The following is a 17,048-nucleotide window of genomic DNA, read 5'->3' on the forward strand; positions in this document are numbered from 1 at the left end:
ATCTGGCCACTGCTGTAGTCGTGGTCCGCGAGGTATCCTCAAGCTCGGAGACTCTATGTTCAACTTCTGTCACTTTCTCAGAGACCTTATGCAGGTCTTGGCGCAGGAAAGAAACTTCCGTCCGCACCTCCGTCATCTTGCTTTCTTGCAAAGCTTGGATCGCTTGCAATATCGCATCCGTGTCCGGGCAGGGGGCTGAACCTCCCTCCACTCCCACTGGAGCAGGTAGGACTGTTGTGAAGCGGTCCAGCTTCCCCTGTTTAGTTGTTTTGGGCTCCTTGTTCCTTGCCATTGCGGCGTCTATGCGACCAAGCTGTTGCTTTTATGTCCCTCTCAGATACTGTGCTTGTCGAATATCAGTGAGCTGGAGGATCACCTCACTGTATAGCGCCGATCCAGACTTGCGGCGTCAAACACCACAGTTTTTTTTGATGGAGGTACCAAAAGGTTCCTTGTATGCAACCCCTTTTCTTCTACCAGGCCGGAGGGGAGAGGAACAACCCACCACTTCTTATGGCGTGGCATGTCTCCTGCGTGTGTGTTAGTGGAAGACCACCACTCTGGTGTTCGTTTTCCTGCCACCACACATTGTTCAGCGCTTCGGGTGCTGGTGTCCCTCCACCCCAGCAGCCCAAGTAAAAATAGTGAGCCCCTCTCAGTGTTTCTCCGCCCAGCGCGGATCAAACACGGGGTCTGCGGGCGACGGCTCCCTCATGTCCCACCATGTGGGTCCTGCTATCGTAGGGCAGCAAGGCAAGAAGGGCAGTGGCAGCAGCAAGTTCAATAACCGTGGCAGTCTATAGCAAACCCACCCCCATCACGCATCTCCAATCCAACAGGGCCGCACAGTCACTTAATGTAGTTCGCTGGGAGGGGGGGAACACAGGCACAGCGCTCCCTAGGTTCACTGCCCAGGCCCCTGGACTGCTCTTATGTAGTGTACTACCGTGCAGGCCTCCCCGTCAGCAAGCACCACTGTATGTATGGATGTGGGGTGAGCTGGGCTCCCTCTTAACCATATTCTTCACATCTGTTGGTGTGCGACTTCATGTAAGACGGCCGTGACAGTCAGCTGATGTGCCAGTACTCCAATAAGGGGGATTTTCCCTCTCCTCCAGGCACTCTCGCACTACGAGGCTCTCCACCGCATCAGGCGCCGCTGGGTCCGACCGAACTTACTCTCATTCCTTCTCGGAGTGCCGGCTGCATCGGTTATGCTCCTTTTACGAGGGGCTTCCCTAAGGCCACCCACGGCTAGTGCTGGTATTCCCTTGGGGGTGCCGTGGTGATGGCGGGATGCTCCCATAGGCTCCCGGGGCTGCTGTGTCCGCTGCGCAGTTTCCCTACGGCGCGCAGGATGGATATGGCTTACAGCGGCTTCATTTAAGGCAGCCACTCTCCGTCATCACTTTCCCTGGAGGATCTTGACAAAACTAGGCACCTCTCTGCAAGGGGCTCCCTCCGCACCCCGTCGGCCGAAGCCGCCTCGTCGGTCTCCACCAGCACAGGGCCTTGTTGCATGCCAGTCCGGAATATTGCTGCGGAGAGCGGTCCCCAGTCCCAGGTCCGTCCTTGCGCCGCCTCTCCCACGACGGGATCCCTCAGGGCAGCTGCCGATATCAATTCCGGTCACAGTATCATAGGGACAGGGCAGGTCGCAGCGCTTCCTTTCCTCTTTGCCGCCTGTGATTGTTGAAGAGCGCTGCCGATACACCAGATCACAGCTTCACTGCACAGCCTTCAGCCTCAATTAGCTCGTTGCTGTCTCCATTGTGGAGGAGACCGCACGTTGGTTCACGCGCCGAAAAAGTCTAAATTTTCATTTAGAAAGCGACCTAAGGTTCCTCTCCCTGTACACCATTGCTTGCACTCGCCCTCTGACCTTGGTTAGGACAAACAGGATTTTGCCAGGATTTCGTTAGGGGCCAGCAAAGCTCACAGATAATGCAGCTACCCGGCCATGTTGTTGGCCACGCCCCCCATACCCCCCAGCACCACATGTATTCAACTTATTCATGGTCGACCTATCACCAAGGCTAGTTGAGATCAACTCGCATCCTCCACGCTTGGGCACACTGCCAATTAAACACCTTTCTTATCCTGATGACATTGTGCTCCTAAGTTACACGTGAATTAGCCTGCAAAGAGCAATTCATCAACTAGGGAACTTTGCCAAGTCTAACTCGTTAGAGATAAACGTCACAAAAACAAAAGCCATGATTATAAGCCGTTGCTTCCATAATCAATCACCATTCACAATCACCAATGCAAAACTGGAAGTGGTTTATAGTTATAAATACCTAGGGATACATTTAGATAAAAAAATTAACTTTTCGGGGGGAGGAGCTACGCTCGTAACCTAGATGGCCGCCTAAGCTCCCGGCTCCGCCGACCTCCACCAGAAGCTCATGAATCCTGACTCCTATCCTGATTTTCCGCCGGACTCCCGTGCAGGTGAACTGCGCCTGACTCGAAAGGTGCAATCCCGGAATTTCTAGCTGCTCGGACGACAAAGATAGGTTGTGTGCCATTCTTGGCCTACCCCAGATTTGAAGCCGGGGCCTCGAGTTTTAACCCGGCCGGGTTGGAGTTGAACAACATCGGCCGCGGACCGTGGGCGGTTCCGGTCTCCCGAAGTGGCGTTCTTCCTCTCCCGTTATGGATGGTGATTTGGTGACAGCTTTACCCAGCAACTACGGTGGCCTATTGTACTGACTATTTGTTCGGGGTTTCGCTGCCCGGAGGCCCCGTTGACCTCCCGGGGTTTTCTGGGCTAGGTTCCTCGTGGGCGGCGACGGTACTGCTATCGTGCTTTGGACGTGTTAACGGTGGTTTCTACATTGCCTCCGCCCTGTGCCCCGGAGAAGTCGACCTCCGAGGTTCGAACACCCGCCCGGTCGCTCATTGAGGGGCGATGGAGCGGGCTGAAACCACCGTCGCTACGCACTGTAATGGCCGCCATTTTGGAGCTCCACACACGACTCACCGCCACCTTCCAGGAGATGATCATAATTGTTGATCGTATAGGCTTGGGACCGGATTCCGGCCCTTTGTTCCTGGAGAGCCGAGATACTTCTTCTGCGGAGAACGCCTTGATTGTTACCGAGGACCCTGTGCAGGATACAGACACGGAAATCTACTGCGACCCTAAGATGGCGGCTATCGAGCCTGAAAGAACTGGACGTTTATTTAGCCCTATGTCGACCCCGCTCGAGATGGATGTGACTATCTTCGTAAGCCATTGTGACTTCTCCAACGTCTGTCGGACTACACCTTTGCCTCTTTTTGTGAGTGATCAAAACCGCTTTGCTGACTTTTCGCTGGAGGGCAGTGGATTTGCTTTGACTTTTGGACTCTGTGGCCGTCTATCCTGTTTTCCCTCCTATCGAATTGATCTTGGCACTCTACTATTTTCTATTAATCTTGTTGTGATGGCGGTTCGGCTGGACAGAGCCTGCGTGGAGAAACGCAGCGACCTATTTGTACTGGACGGGGTCATCGTGATGGCTCGCGAGGGTTTGGGCTGAACTTGATTGGACTTTGCTGCACTGTTTCTTTTATCTTTGCTGGGTGGTATCTGTGGGAGCGAGGGCCGGATGTGAATCTGATTGTCTGATTATTAGTCTGATATGCTCGGTAAGGGATTTGCTGCCTCTGCGGTGCCGGGGGTCGGGGGGGATGGTCTTTTTATGTTCGCGGCTCCCCTACGGACTGTCTTTTGATTTGCTAAACTTTGCTTAACACTACGGTGGGGGGTGTCTGCTTTTTGGCGGGGGGATGGGAGTCCGGGAGCTCGTATCGTTTTGCAGCATTCTCCTCCTCCAACTTTTTCCCTTCCTTGGGGCGTAGTTTAGGGGGCGACAGGCACGCTGCTAGTGGGGTTAGGTCGTAGCCATCTGCAGGGGTGTAGGGTGGGGGGTTGTGTTTTTTTTTTCTTCATTTTTCCTTTGTTATTTTCTATGACCATTCTATTTCCCTTTTCCTTTCTTCACAAGAGATGTGGCGTATTCTCCTGATTTTTGCCTAAACGTATCTGGGTGTCGTATGTCTGCCTCGTATATCCTGCGCTCCCGGTGGGTGGGCGCTGTGGGGGGGGGGGTGCCTGTGGTCATTGCTATCTAATTGTTTTGCTTCTGCCTTACGCTGGTATTGATTTCTTTGCTGATTCTGACTGTACGGTATTTCTTCACTTCACTTGCCCATCCACAGCTGTGCTGTATTCGTTTATGACATCTGATATGTATATTTCCCCTCTTGTGTTATAATAATAAAAAGATTTAAAAAAAAAAAATTTACTTTTCAAAAGCAGAACGAAGTCAAACTAAAAATGGGAAACGCCCTAACATTTGCATTCTGTACGATGTAAAGAGTTTAAAAGGTCAATTGTCCATTGTTCACTCCATTATTAGAGATCATTAAAGCAAAACTTATAGCTTATGTAAGTGTAGTACAACACGGGAAAGACGCAGCAATCCTGGACAGTCTCCAAACGCGGGTATACAGAATGGTATTTTCTTCACCACGCAACTCCTCACCGGCAGAGATCCGGTTGGAATTTGGGCTGCAACAGCAACTAACATACAGAAGATATGCAACAATAAAAATCTGATATAAAATCTGGAGTAACTGAGGAAATGAGATTAATAATGCACTCTGGAATGCATTACAAGGTGATCCTCAGTCCGCCTATACCGAGTACCTACAATCATCTATAAAACTTACCAACATTGCAGACCTTTGGCAGCGGAACCTACCATTTATTTCTCTTCAACAAATACTAAAGAAGGTTGCAAAAAGCATTCACTAACCGAGGACAAAGCCATGCCAAGCAAGCATGCCCATGCAAGGATGGTACTGCAATTGTATACAAAACCGCAACCAGCTCCCTACCTGGGACTGTCCTTTTCTCCTTACTTAAAGACTACGTTTTTAGCAGTATGACTAGGAATGTTGCTGTCGTATACGGACCAGGCCAGCTGGAAATATAAGGGCCCAAAGTCAAGTCTACACCATTGTAAATTGCTGAAGAAACTATTCAACATAAGAGGCATTCGTTCTTGTAGAACTGCAATACTAAAATGTCGTGATCCAAATAACCCACAGCTCAACTATAATTTAATAAAAAATATAATTCATTGCGAGAAAGCATTAGGCACGGCTAGCAGCCACCTACAGCGGGACTTTAGAGACTAAGGCCTGTCTCCTTTCCAATATCAAATGTACTGTATATATTACCTATCCTGTATACCAGTGTTTCCCAAACTGTGGTCCGCGGACCCCCAGGGGTCCGTGACACATTTCCAGGGGGTCCGCAAGCAGCAGTTTTAAAAGCACTTAAAAGTTCCTTGAATAATCTGTTGTTTTTGGGCAACAATTAAAGTGTCAAGATAACTCCAGTGATTAATGTACCTGCTGGGGAAGAGATACTTGTTTTGTTCAGGAGCAGGTTTAACTCATCTAAGATAGCTCAGAGGGTTAATATGCCTGCTGCAAAGAATGTGTACCATGCATGTAAAAAAACCAGTTGTTTATGTGCACAGCTCAGTGGGTTACTGCTTTGTCACAAAGATTCTTTTGTTATTGTGCAGTCTATCAGTTACAATCATAATCCAGCACCTTCAGCTATGACCTGCCATCAAACAGCAGCATGCAAACTGCATGGTACAGGTTAGTATGCTATCTTTTTTCCCCAGCATTTCACAATTCTCACATTGCCAAAAAGGTTTGTTTGGGTAGAATTAAATTGTTATAATTAAAGTAAAAACTAACCACTATGTTACATCCTGAATCAAGATTTTGTGCTTTTCCAGACCAAGCGCTCTGAAAAAATGCTCACCTGTATGGATGACATGTGAATGCCCCCTTTGTATTATGTAACAAAACATTTTCTATACACTGATTTACACACGTACAATTTATTGTCACTATTTGTGTGTGATGTAAAGTGCTCTGACACTTACACTTGTATGAGAGATACTATAAAACAAATGAAATACATGTGACAGCGGGGCTATTGAGAGAGGAGAGGCGCTGTTGGAGGGTGATAGTGAGGATACATAGAAGAGCGCCGAAAAGATTGTTCTATTGGTGCATAGTGAGGTTATCATTTACTATGCTTTAAAAGCAAATATAATTCAATATATAATGACAAATGTATTGCAGAATGCACCATTTTCCCCCATATTTTCTTGGTGGAGACGCCCCTCAAAGTTTGCTTTGCAGTGGCAAGGCTCACTCACTTCACTCAAGGGCCGATTAGGATGGCGGACGGATCGCCACCCCCATGCAGGCGGTGGCGATCTGCCCGACATCCGTGACCGTCCGCCACCTATTTCCCCCCCGCCATATTACAAAGGCGGACGGGACCGCGGTGGACGGAAACACCGTCCGCCGCTTTTACGCCCCGGTCACCTTGCGGCCGGGGCGGAAAAGGGTTCATATGGCTGGCGGTGTCTTCCAGACACCGCCAGCCATTTTAGGATGGCCTCATGCAGATGCCTTGGCATGCAGTCTTTACTTTGGCAGCCCCATGCGGGCCCCCATGGTGAAGGCGAGAGGGGGGTGGACATGGGGGGTACCTGTGGTACCCCCCTGCATTTGCATACACAAAGCGGCAGGCACCACACGGTGCCTGCCGCTTTGTGTATGCCAATGCATGCCTGCATTTTTAACATTGCAGCGGACGGTGCTTTCAGCACCGCAAGTTGCAATGTTAAAAATGCATGATGCGCCCGCCAGTGTGGCAGGCACATCATAATTGGCATGGCGGGACCGCCGCTCACGTGGCGGACGGTCCCGTTTTCCACAGGGATGGCGGGCGGGCAAAGTCCGTCCGGCATCCTAATCGGCTTCTTAGTACTGGGACTGGCCTGACAACATTTGCCAGGGCTGCATTGGATTTCCAGTCTAGCCCTGGCAGGAGCCTCATTCTGCAATTCGAACCAAATATTGAAAAGATAGTCGCCAAGATGCAGCACTAACCATTCCATTAAAAGTTTTCGATTTTGCTAATTCTTCCTATGTACAATATGACGATCTTTAGAGATTCGAGTATTTGTTTGGTGTACACACGTGTGTTTTCTTTTTTCAAACTACTGTTTTAATGTTTGAAATTTAAATCGTACAAATTGTTTGGGGGTCCTTGGCTTCCAATAGTGACTCAATAGGGGTCCTCCGGAGTCAAAAGTTTGGGAACCACTGCTGTATACTCTATGTATTTATGACCCATAGATGCACTGTCAATTCATCGTGACTTTTATACTCCCCAACTGAAATTTTACGGTACAACTACAACAACAAAAAATGTAAATGGCAATCTTTTTAAGTTATATTTTAACTGTGTTTTGTAATTGAGATTATTGACATATTGTTATGGTTTTAATTAACTAAACAATAACATATATTCTGATTTCTGATTTAGTAAAATGATAACAGGTATTAAACTATTTATTTTCAGTTTAAAAAAAATAATTACACTCTTCTAGTCTGATCATTTTACAAATTATGAACATATCAGTAACTCTCAGGAAACCTGTTGTTCAACTGATTCTTCCAGGTGCATCAGGGATACCCGAGAAAGACTGTATGCTATAGGTTTCCCATTAAGTATATACTCTGCCCTGAATCAGCTGTATTGATATTGAGGTTGGCATGCATAGTGAATGTGTCATTCAATGATACCAGATGGTGTTCTCTAGTCCGTGCACGGGTACAGATAGACATTTTGACCACTTGCATCTTACATTTTCGTGAGGTGAGGACCCCTTCTGCTCACCAATGACTGAGGCAATGACGGCGACTCTTTCCACTTTTTAATCCGGTCCTCTACTATTATATATATCAGATTCTTCTGTAAGTAGATTCCAGTCTATAGTGCGTGTGTGAGCCTTTATCAGGATTACATATTTTATGGTTTCTTGTAAATTACCCAATAGGACTGCATGCATACCCAGATGATTTGAATTTGTTTAGAAACAAAAGCGCAATTGACACAACCCAACGCTACAAGGTGAGAAAGAGTCTTACTGTGTTGGTGTGATTACTTTAGGAACTAATACACAACCAATGTCAGTATGATGAACTAGTCCTAATTGTATTCATGTGTTGGTACGTATTCCTTTTTATTAAGAAATTAACTTTGACCTCTCACTAAACTGTATGGTAAGAAAGGGTGTCACCCACTATTAATACTATGGGGATTTTCAAGAGTAGTTTACCCTGGAAGGTCCACTTGGTGCTATTGAGAGTCTGGAAACAAAATCACCACATCTACAGGCAAATAGCCAAGATGAGAATAGTACAGCTTTTTTTTCCCCCAACATCTGAAATTGACCACCTTGATGCAAATTCTTATAGGTATAAAGTTTCTGATAGAGTCTTGTGTTGTCCTGAATGACCGATCATCTCACCTTTTTTAGTTTAGATATCAGGATCTTCATCAAGTGCGGGATCATGGATCATATTTGCTAAATTTGTCACTCAAAGCTTTTGAGAATAAAATGTTAGGTGGATAATGAATTAATTGATTTAAACATGATTTGTTTACTGCCTGGAAACCAGTATTCGGTTCAGTTTGTGTTTCTTTCCATCCAGCTCTCCTTAAAGGGAGAGGAACAGTCATCAACAGCAAACAGCAGCTGCATGATAGTGATACGGTCTACTCACTTCGTACTCAGAAGAGAACACTCGAATTCTTCCTCGTAGTTAGCGAAGACCAGACACTTTCAAACACATCTCCCCAGTTAAAAACTATAGAAATGACCCCATAGTGTATAGAAACCAGTGTAATTGGCATAGAGGTTCTCAGACATGATCAAACTTTTTAGATGTAGGAGAGTATGATAGCTGGAATTTTTTATATCCTGATATTTCACATTACAATCCTTGGTAAAACTCAGATTAACAAGACTTATTGATTGCTACCACTTAATTTGCCATATTCAAACTGAAGTGACGCATCATGCCACAAATCCAAATATAGGCATTGGAGCAGAACAAGTACTAAGTGATTTAGGTCCCAGGGTAGAGTCCAAGCAATTTGGATTTAGGCCAATTAGCATTACTTCCATGTGTGATGAATATATAATTTTAAATGTTTTATACTATTCTTCTTTGGATGGCTTCCAAAACCATTGGTAACTATTCCGTGGCACGTCGATATTCATCTTTAATATTGAGGAGGACCTGAGTGTTGTTTTTGCATGTGAAAAACATTAATCATACTGATGCAAATGATCAGCTAATTGGCAAAGATAAATATTATACGAAGGTGGGGCAAGTACAGATCCTTGCAGCATCTCCAATAGACTGGGATGAGCTAGATGTGAAAATTAATAACTAAACCATTTGCATTACGTTCTCCATCAAATATTTAATCTAGCATAGTACTTTGCTTCTCATTTAGAGGCTGAAGAGGTGGTGAATTCGAAGCTGATGGTGAGCGGAGTCGAAAGCTACAGATAACTCTAACAACATCAGCACTACAAACTCACTATCACTCCTAATTTATCATCCAGCTAAATTACCACAATCTTGGAAGTCATTCCTAGTCTGAAACCTAGCTAGCACTGACTTAATAATCCAATAGTCATGGTTTTCACATTTGACCGTAGCTTGGACATAGCTGCATTTTCTATCAGCTTGGCGGTATAAGGCATTAATGAATTCAGTCGACAATGAGGGCAATGTTTGGGGTCTGTTAGAAATGGGGGTCTCTAGTTGGCAGAGGTAGGTACCTTTGTCCAAATAGGGACCCTTGCTTCTTAGTCAGGGTAAGGGGAAACACTTCTAAAATAACCACTGCTCACCCCCTTCGTAGCTTGGCACGAGCAGACAGGCTTATCTCAGAGGCAGTGTGTAAAGCATCTGTACATGCATACAATAACACAGTGAAAACACTTCAAATGGACACCACACCAGTTGAGAAAAAAAATAAGCAAAACTTTATCTAAACCAACAAGACCAAGAACAACAAAAATCCAGCATACAATAAATATAGTAAAAATAGTTACTGTGCAAAATAACCTTTAAATTGCAGGAATAACGTGAAAACACAGTTCCTCTGACTCAGTAGCTCTGTTTGGGGCTACCGCGATACTGAACACGACGGAGTCTAACAATTCCAGCCAACCGCATCGGTACGGGTTAGCTACAGCGTCAACAGACTCGGAGACAGTACCTTTCTTGTTGCGTCCAACGTGCCGATGCAAGTCGGTCGGTGCAACCTTCACGGTTACAATGTGATATGGAAGCGTTGCAGAGTGTGTTGTCCTCACGGCTCGGTGCAGGCAGCGACTCAATGACGGAGTCGATGAGACCAAGGCTTGTATTGCAGGGTGAGACGGTGCTCGATGAGGTGCTGGCAGGTCGCGGTGCAGCGACAGAGCCCGTTGATTTTTGAGTCGGACAGCGACGGAGTCAGTGAGACCAGGGTTGCATTGTGAAGCAAGGCGGTGCTCTCTACAGTGCCTCTAGGACATTGAGTCTGCGATGGACTCGGTGACGGAGTTGGCTGCTCTGTTCTTCTGCGGCGACTGGAGCCAGAGACAGTGCCCAGAAGGATGGTGAGGTCTTTGCTGATCCTGAGACCCCTTGAACTGGGGGCAAGCTCCACTTCAAGCCCTTGGAGATACTTTCTCAAGCAGGATGCACACACAGTTCCTCTCTTTGGCAGAAACAGCCACTGCAGGCTAACCGCAGACAGCACACATCAAAGGGGCATTACTCCTCCTTCAGTTTCTCCAGCTCTTCTCCTTGACAGAGGTTCATCTTGAAGTCCAAAAGTGATCTAAAGTTCTGAGGTCTGGGCCCCAATATTTATACAGCAAAATCCTTTGTTCTCTGGTGGCAGAGAAGCCCTGTGCTCAGTCAAAACCAGTTCTGTCCTCTCCGGTGCAGCTTCCTGGCAGGCGGTGGAGACAGCAGGGTGGAAGGCAGACCAGGCCTATTTCGGTGAAAGGAAATCTACTCCACCCTACTCTAAATGCAGCCCAGGTCTATTCAGCCCAGCCCCGACTCATCCAGACTCTCTGGAGCCACTGCATATCCCCAGCCCCGTCACTCAAAAGCCAGACAGTCAAGACACATCTTAACAGAGGCACGTTGGATGGCTAAGCAAGAAAATACCTACTTTCTAAAAGTGGTATTTTCAAACACAGAATGTAAAATCATCCTCACTAAAAGATGCATTTTAACATTCTGAGTGTAGGTATACTAAACTTTAGTAGTTATGTTTATAAGATGTTATAAGCAAACTCCCCATTCCATCCTATGGGAACAGGTAGCCTTGCAATAGTGAAAAACGAAATCAGCAGTATTTCACTATCAGGACATGCCACACACACCAGGGCATGTCCTACCTTTCACATACACTGCACCCTGCCCCCAGGGGTAACTTGGGCCAACCTTAGGGGTGGCTAACATGTAAGACAAGGGAAGGGAAGGGTAGGGCCTGGGAAGTGGGTGCACTTGCAAAGTCGACATGGCTATACTAGACTACAAACAGATAATGCAGCGGCAGATCTGAGTTACATTTACAGGCTGCTTATCTGGGTGGCACCATCAGTGCTGCAGGCCCACTAGACACTTTTGATTTACAGGCCCTGGGCACACACAGTGCACTGTACCAGGGACTGACTAGTAAATCAAATATGACAATCATGGAATCACTAATCCAAAAGCAATAATTTACAAAGGGAGCACTTGCACTTTGGCACTGAACAGCAGTGGCAAAGTGCCCAATGCATCTAGACCAGCAAAAATTAAGTCCAACACACAGCCAAATAACAGGAAGCAAAGGCAAAAATACAGGGGAAACCCACACCAATGATGTCAGGTCTAACAGGGTCAAATAAAGGCTTTTTCAGAAAAGGTGAATTATCACAAGCTTCAAGTCTACAGGCGCTGAGCCCAAGTTAACCCCTTCGCTGCGGGGGTAATTCCCCCGCTGTGCTGGGGGGGAAGGCGCACGCACAGCGCCCTCATGCTCATGACGAGCTCAGCTCGTCATGAGGCACGGCGCTCCTGTGCTCATGACGAGCTGAGCTCGTCACAGGTGCACCGGCTCCCGTGGAACGCTCAGCACAGCAGGGGAATTCTCCCCGCACCTGAGCGTTCCATGGCTCATGACGAGCTGAGCTCATCATGAGCACCGGAGCACCGTGCCGCATGGTAAAGGTTAAATGATGAGGGAATGGCTTAATGCATCAATAGGGATTTTGTTTCATGCACTATCCTAACTGAACATACATCATTGGGCCAGGAGTACTTTAAAATCTGACAAGTAATTTACATCACTGTGACATTGGGGGGATTCAATTAAGATTAAGACCGTTTTAGAAATTGTACATTGCTAGAATTTATTTAGAGATTTGTTTAGCGAATCACACCTTTGATACCATGTTTTAGTTAGACCAGCAGTAAGAGCGATCACAGTAACCTACTAATCCCTGACATATCAGTTCTACAATTTTTGTTATTTCATTTTATTTAGAATGATTGATGTATTATCTCTTGGCCACCATATTGTTCAGATGAAGACAACATGTATTTCACACAATTAGGGTTGAAATACTGTTATGTTTTTTGTTGTGGACTGTATTGAGGGATTAGGGCCAAATGTACCAACATTAGTGATAGTGATTACCAAATAGCATTTTTTTTGTGAATCGCTATGTGTTAATTGCCATTACTAATGTACTAAATTTATTTCTGGCCCTTATTTAATAATTAGAGATGCGTACTGGGCGCAAATAGACCTACCTCAGGAATATCAATGAGGTAAGTCGCAATTTGTGACTCACTAGGAATTTGCTGTCATCACAGGATGGTGGTCTGCTGGGGTCAGCGGACCACCATGTCTGTGATTTCTTTTAAATAAAGCAATCTTTTCTTTTCAAATGCAGCCCATTTTCCTAAGAGGTAAACAGGACGGAAAACAGGATGCGTTAAAAAAACAATTATACGTTTCATTTTTTTAAAAACTCTTTTTAAGAGCAGGCAGTGGTCTGTGGGACCACTGCCTGCTCTTAAAAAATATTTTTGTAAACATTGCCGGGGGAGGTTTTCTCATTTGTGAATGGGTTACCAACAACTTTGAGTTGGTAGCAAAGTACAAATGTTTTGCAACCACATTTCGGGAACAAAACATTAGTACAGATCATTCAGATTCCCTATTTGGAACAGATAACCTGAACATGCCCCTTCCAAATAGTGATTCTGTTTTAGGTCCTAAAGCTGAATCGCAATTTGGTGGTTATACATTTTAAAAAGAATTTTTGCAGGCACAAACAGCTTTGTACATTTGGTCCCTGGACATTTGTGACTCCTTTACCCAAAATTATGTGCAGTTTGGGTTTTATGTAACTATCAAACATTGGACGAAAAATGAAAAAGGGTATTCATTATTGTCCTTTTACCCTTTTGCAATAGTATTTCTTAACATCTTTGGGTTATTGCACCAAGATTGAGGTATCATGAGTGAAGCATTCATGGCACTACTCTATACCACTTGCAAGGATATGTAAATAGACGTTTTTTCAGCTTCTGATATAGTATGAATTGGATATGTTGTATTTGTTTCTGATGCCTAAACGATAATTCCAGCCTTTAAATTATTGTAAAGGTTAAATAATTGTCTTTTTGAGGAACCACTGCAGCCATATATTTACCGATACCGCGGTTCTTCCAGAACACAAGGTTCCCCCATGTTTCCCCATTCCTCTATAGGAGTTTTGGTAAACCAAAGCGCATGCCCAGCAACCAAGTCTCGCATAACAGAAACAAAGGTTTGCTTCAAATCAATACATCACCATACATATGAAATGTGATGATCATGAAGGAGGACGAGAAAGAAATATGTTAAGAATTTGATTTAAACCCATAAAGGTACATTCATTTTGCCATTGTACAGTGAATTCTACTGGAAAGTCTATGAGGTTATACGAACTTACCAGGGACTGCTGATAAATAGGCTTCTGAAAGAGAGGGAGAAAAGAGTGCTATTAGAAAAACATGGAGGGATAGAGCAAAGTCCATATATGTTAGCTTACTAAGACAGTTTAATTAAACCGTGCAAAATAATAAATCTATTTACAATCTTCAAAAAATTCTATATAAACAATTTAACTAAATAGAAACATTCAGTAATTTTAAATAACATTATCACCATTAATTCAATTTCTTTGAACCACTGCCACAATCAGGGTTACAAAACTAATTGTAAAAATGTCCATTTAAATGACTTTTAATGACACAAGTGAGTCATCCTAACCTCTATAAAATTAGTACTTATCACAAGAAAACGACGCAGCTGTTATGGTTCTCTACAAAAGTACATACCGTTTCTTTCCCCATAGTGCCTTAGTTTTAAGTTGACTGAAATGGGCCCAAAGATGATCTGTTCTTAACATAGGCCACATCATTCTCGAATGACAAATAAAAAGAAGCATCTCTAAACGTAATTTGATTGAGCTGCGGCATTGGGGTTATCTTCAACAATGCTTCTAAACTGCTCCTCCTCCCTACAAATAGTCTACACACCAATTTTCTTGAGTGCTGTTGTGAAAGGGTTTCTTCCTTCGCAGATACCGTAACAAATTTCAACCCCAAGAATTAGCCTTTTGATTATTATATGAGTGTAAACTTAACTCTAACCGTATGTCTTCTACACAGATAGATATTTGCATCGAAAAAGCCTTCTTAAGTCATTTAAAATCCACCAATAGCAATTGGAGCATCTTTCTATGACTATGCTCTTTACAAAGTTTTCACAGGCAGTCGCCCTCCTTACATGGTGTTGAAGTGAACCAACTCATTCCTAACTGTAAGTTCATTTCTTAATGCACCACCCAGCTTAAGCTTTCCTTAAAAGTGACATTCATTATTTAACCATCTCAGCAGGGGCAATCCTAAAATCATCAATCGCCACTCAAAGTCAGCATGTTTTTTTTCCAAAAAGTGACAATAAGTTGTTGATGTGTTTAGGGTAAGCTTATTTACATTGCATGGTTTTTAAAACGGAAAGTGTAAGTTGCTATCTGATACCGGTTCTATCTATGATTTATAAACTGTCGAATATTACAGCATTTTGGCAATCTTTCTATTCACAGTTCAAGGTCAATCTTATGATGCAACAAAAGCCCTGGATAAATCAGAAAAATGTAAAGAAAAAAGGAGAACAGCAAGGATACAGTCTTGTTTCAGGTTATGTAAGATATCAATGTTGTTCCCTAACAGAACCCTTCTAACAGAAGTTCTGGAATAAAATAGTTTAACTATTATCAGTAATAAGAAAGCGATAGCAAGTGATTCAAGCTTTGTCCATAAATGTCAGTGATCCATTAAATCTAATTATGCACCACTGGCCCCCGCAGCCTCATAAGTGCGGGGGGGGAGGTGGGGGAGGGGGTTTGAGATCCAGGGGGCCACTTCCGGCACTGTGCACAGACCTGAGAACTACTGACTGGGTACAGAGCTTAGGGGGCCCCCACCATGTACTTTGCAGAGGGGGCCCTCAACTTTCATGACACCACTGTGATGTGCAGTTGTTCACAAAAGATACATCGAGGTATGTGAAATTTGTGTGAGATACTTCAGTGAAAAGATCTGGTGGGGTGTGCTCAGCCAGGTCTTTTCAGGAGACGAAGTGGGACAATCTGGTAATGAACAAATTACACTCAGGGCCTGATTCACAAAGGTAAACTTACATGTTTCTGTAAGTTTACTTTTGTTTCCGAACTCGCAAAACCTCCTTTTAATTCTAAGTTTACGAGTGCGGAGACTCCATACGTAAAAAGATACAACACGAGCTCTGTATACCCAATTTAGATGTGGCACCATTCCTATAAACACAAGGAGAAGTAGCTGAGGAAATGAGATGGTTAATGTACTGTCTCCCTCTTGCCTGGCTGCTCTCGAGACACTTGAGCATTTTCTTTTTTTCTGCAAGTCCTCTGCTGATTTCAGAAGAACCTGGATAGCCCCCGTTTGTCATATACTTTCTATAAGGTGTCATTCGGAAGCAATACGAATTTTGAAATCTGATACCACACAGTGGATAGTGTTTGCCATCTCAAGATTTCTATTTGCTTGGAGGAGGAGGCTAAAATGTGTAATTCAGTCTACGAAAATGTCTGTGCCCACGTAGTTTAATTTGTCTAAATGGATGATTCAGACTATTGTGTTTTTATAGGCCCTATAACCTTGTTTTTAATGGAAATTTTGATAACAATCTTTTAATGTAATATTAACTATTTGGTATTGAATGCAAATATATATTAACGGTTTACCATTACAGTGACCTCTAAGCAGTCATATGCTATTCCATGCAAGCTCACACCTCTTTGCAGTCCAGTACTTGTAGTCTCACTTTATCATAAAATGAGGCATACCAGAATTCAAAGTGATTTCAGTGAAAATAATGAGAATGGAGGAACATTGAGTATATCACTTCTTTGACACTGGACAACTTGGCAGTTAACTGTATCACATGCGATGCCAAAAACCGAGTCTGTATTGGAGGTGATGTGTCCATTGGAGAATAAGGCTATAAAGTAAGAGAGTTTTCCCAAATAGACCCAGAAAGGACCGGGAAATATCACAAGCAAAAAAGAACTCCTTTCTGTGTATTTCAATTTAGGTACTAGCAAGATATCATGTGCAACAACATTTGTTTAGACCAATTTCAACCTCAGAGGTGCTTCTTTGTTCCAGTTATCTTGCGCAGGAGCAGAACGTTGCCTTTACCCCAAATCCACACCACTATCCCCAAGTCCCCGCAAATGCTCAAATGCGAAGGGCCTAGTGGACGGCAGCGGGGAAAGGGGAATTGGACAGAGAAGAGACTGCGCCCGTCTTCTTCGGCTACTCGGATACCCCTCTGTGTCTTCTGACTTCTTGCCTGGGTCTTCTCCTTACTGGTTTTCTTTATAGCTGAAAATAAATGGGTTATTACAATTTCCTCTCTAAGATTCTGAGTAGTTTCGTTCTTCAATATATTTGCCCTCTCTCTCTAAACCTACCGAAGTGTTGTGCGCCTGTGCTCCTCTTCT

General features: G+C 44.4%; 1 protein-coding gene and 1 non-coding gene across 3 annotated transcripts in view; both read right to left on the reverse strand.

Moving 5' to 3' along the window:
- Positions 1–17,048, reverse strand: part of MYOT (myotilin) — a 673,370-nt gene that overhangs the window by 452,834 nt on the left and 203,488 nt on the right. For both annotated transcript variants that reach the window (XM_078653296.1, XM_078653297.1), the window contains exon 6: positions 13,950–13,973. In XM_078653296.1, coding sequence (XP_078509422.1) covers positions 13,950–13,973 — 24 coding nt within the window. The remainder of the gene's footprint in view (positions 1–13,949; positions 13,974–17,048) is intronic.
- LOC144771202 (small nucleolar RNA U3) lies at positions 8,568–8,781 on the reverse strand. The gene has a single exon (XR_013599161.1). It is a non-coding gene; the product is annotated as a small nucleolar RNA U3 (small nucleolar RNA).

The sequence above is a fragment of the Lissotriton helveticus genome, chromosome 7 (assembly GCF_964261635.1).
Source record: "Lissotriton helveticus chromosome 7, aLisHel1.1, whole genome shotgun sequence".
Lineage (NCBI taxonomy): Eukaryota > Metazoa > Chordata > Amphibia > Caudata > Salamandridae > Lissotriton > Lissotriton helveticus.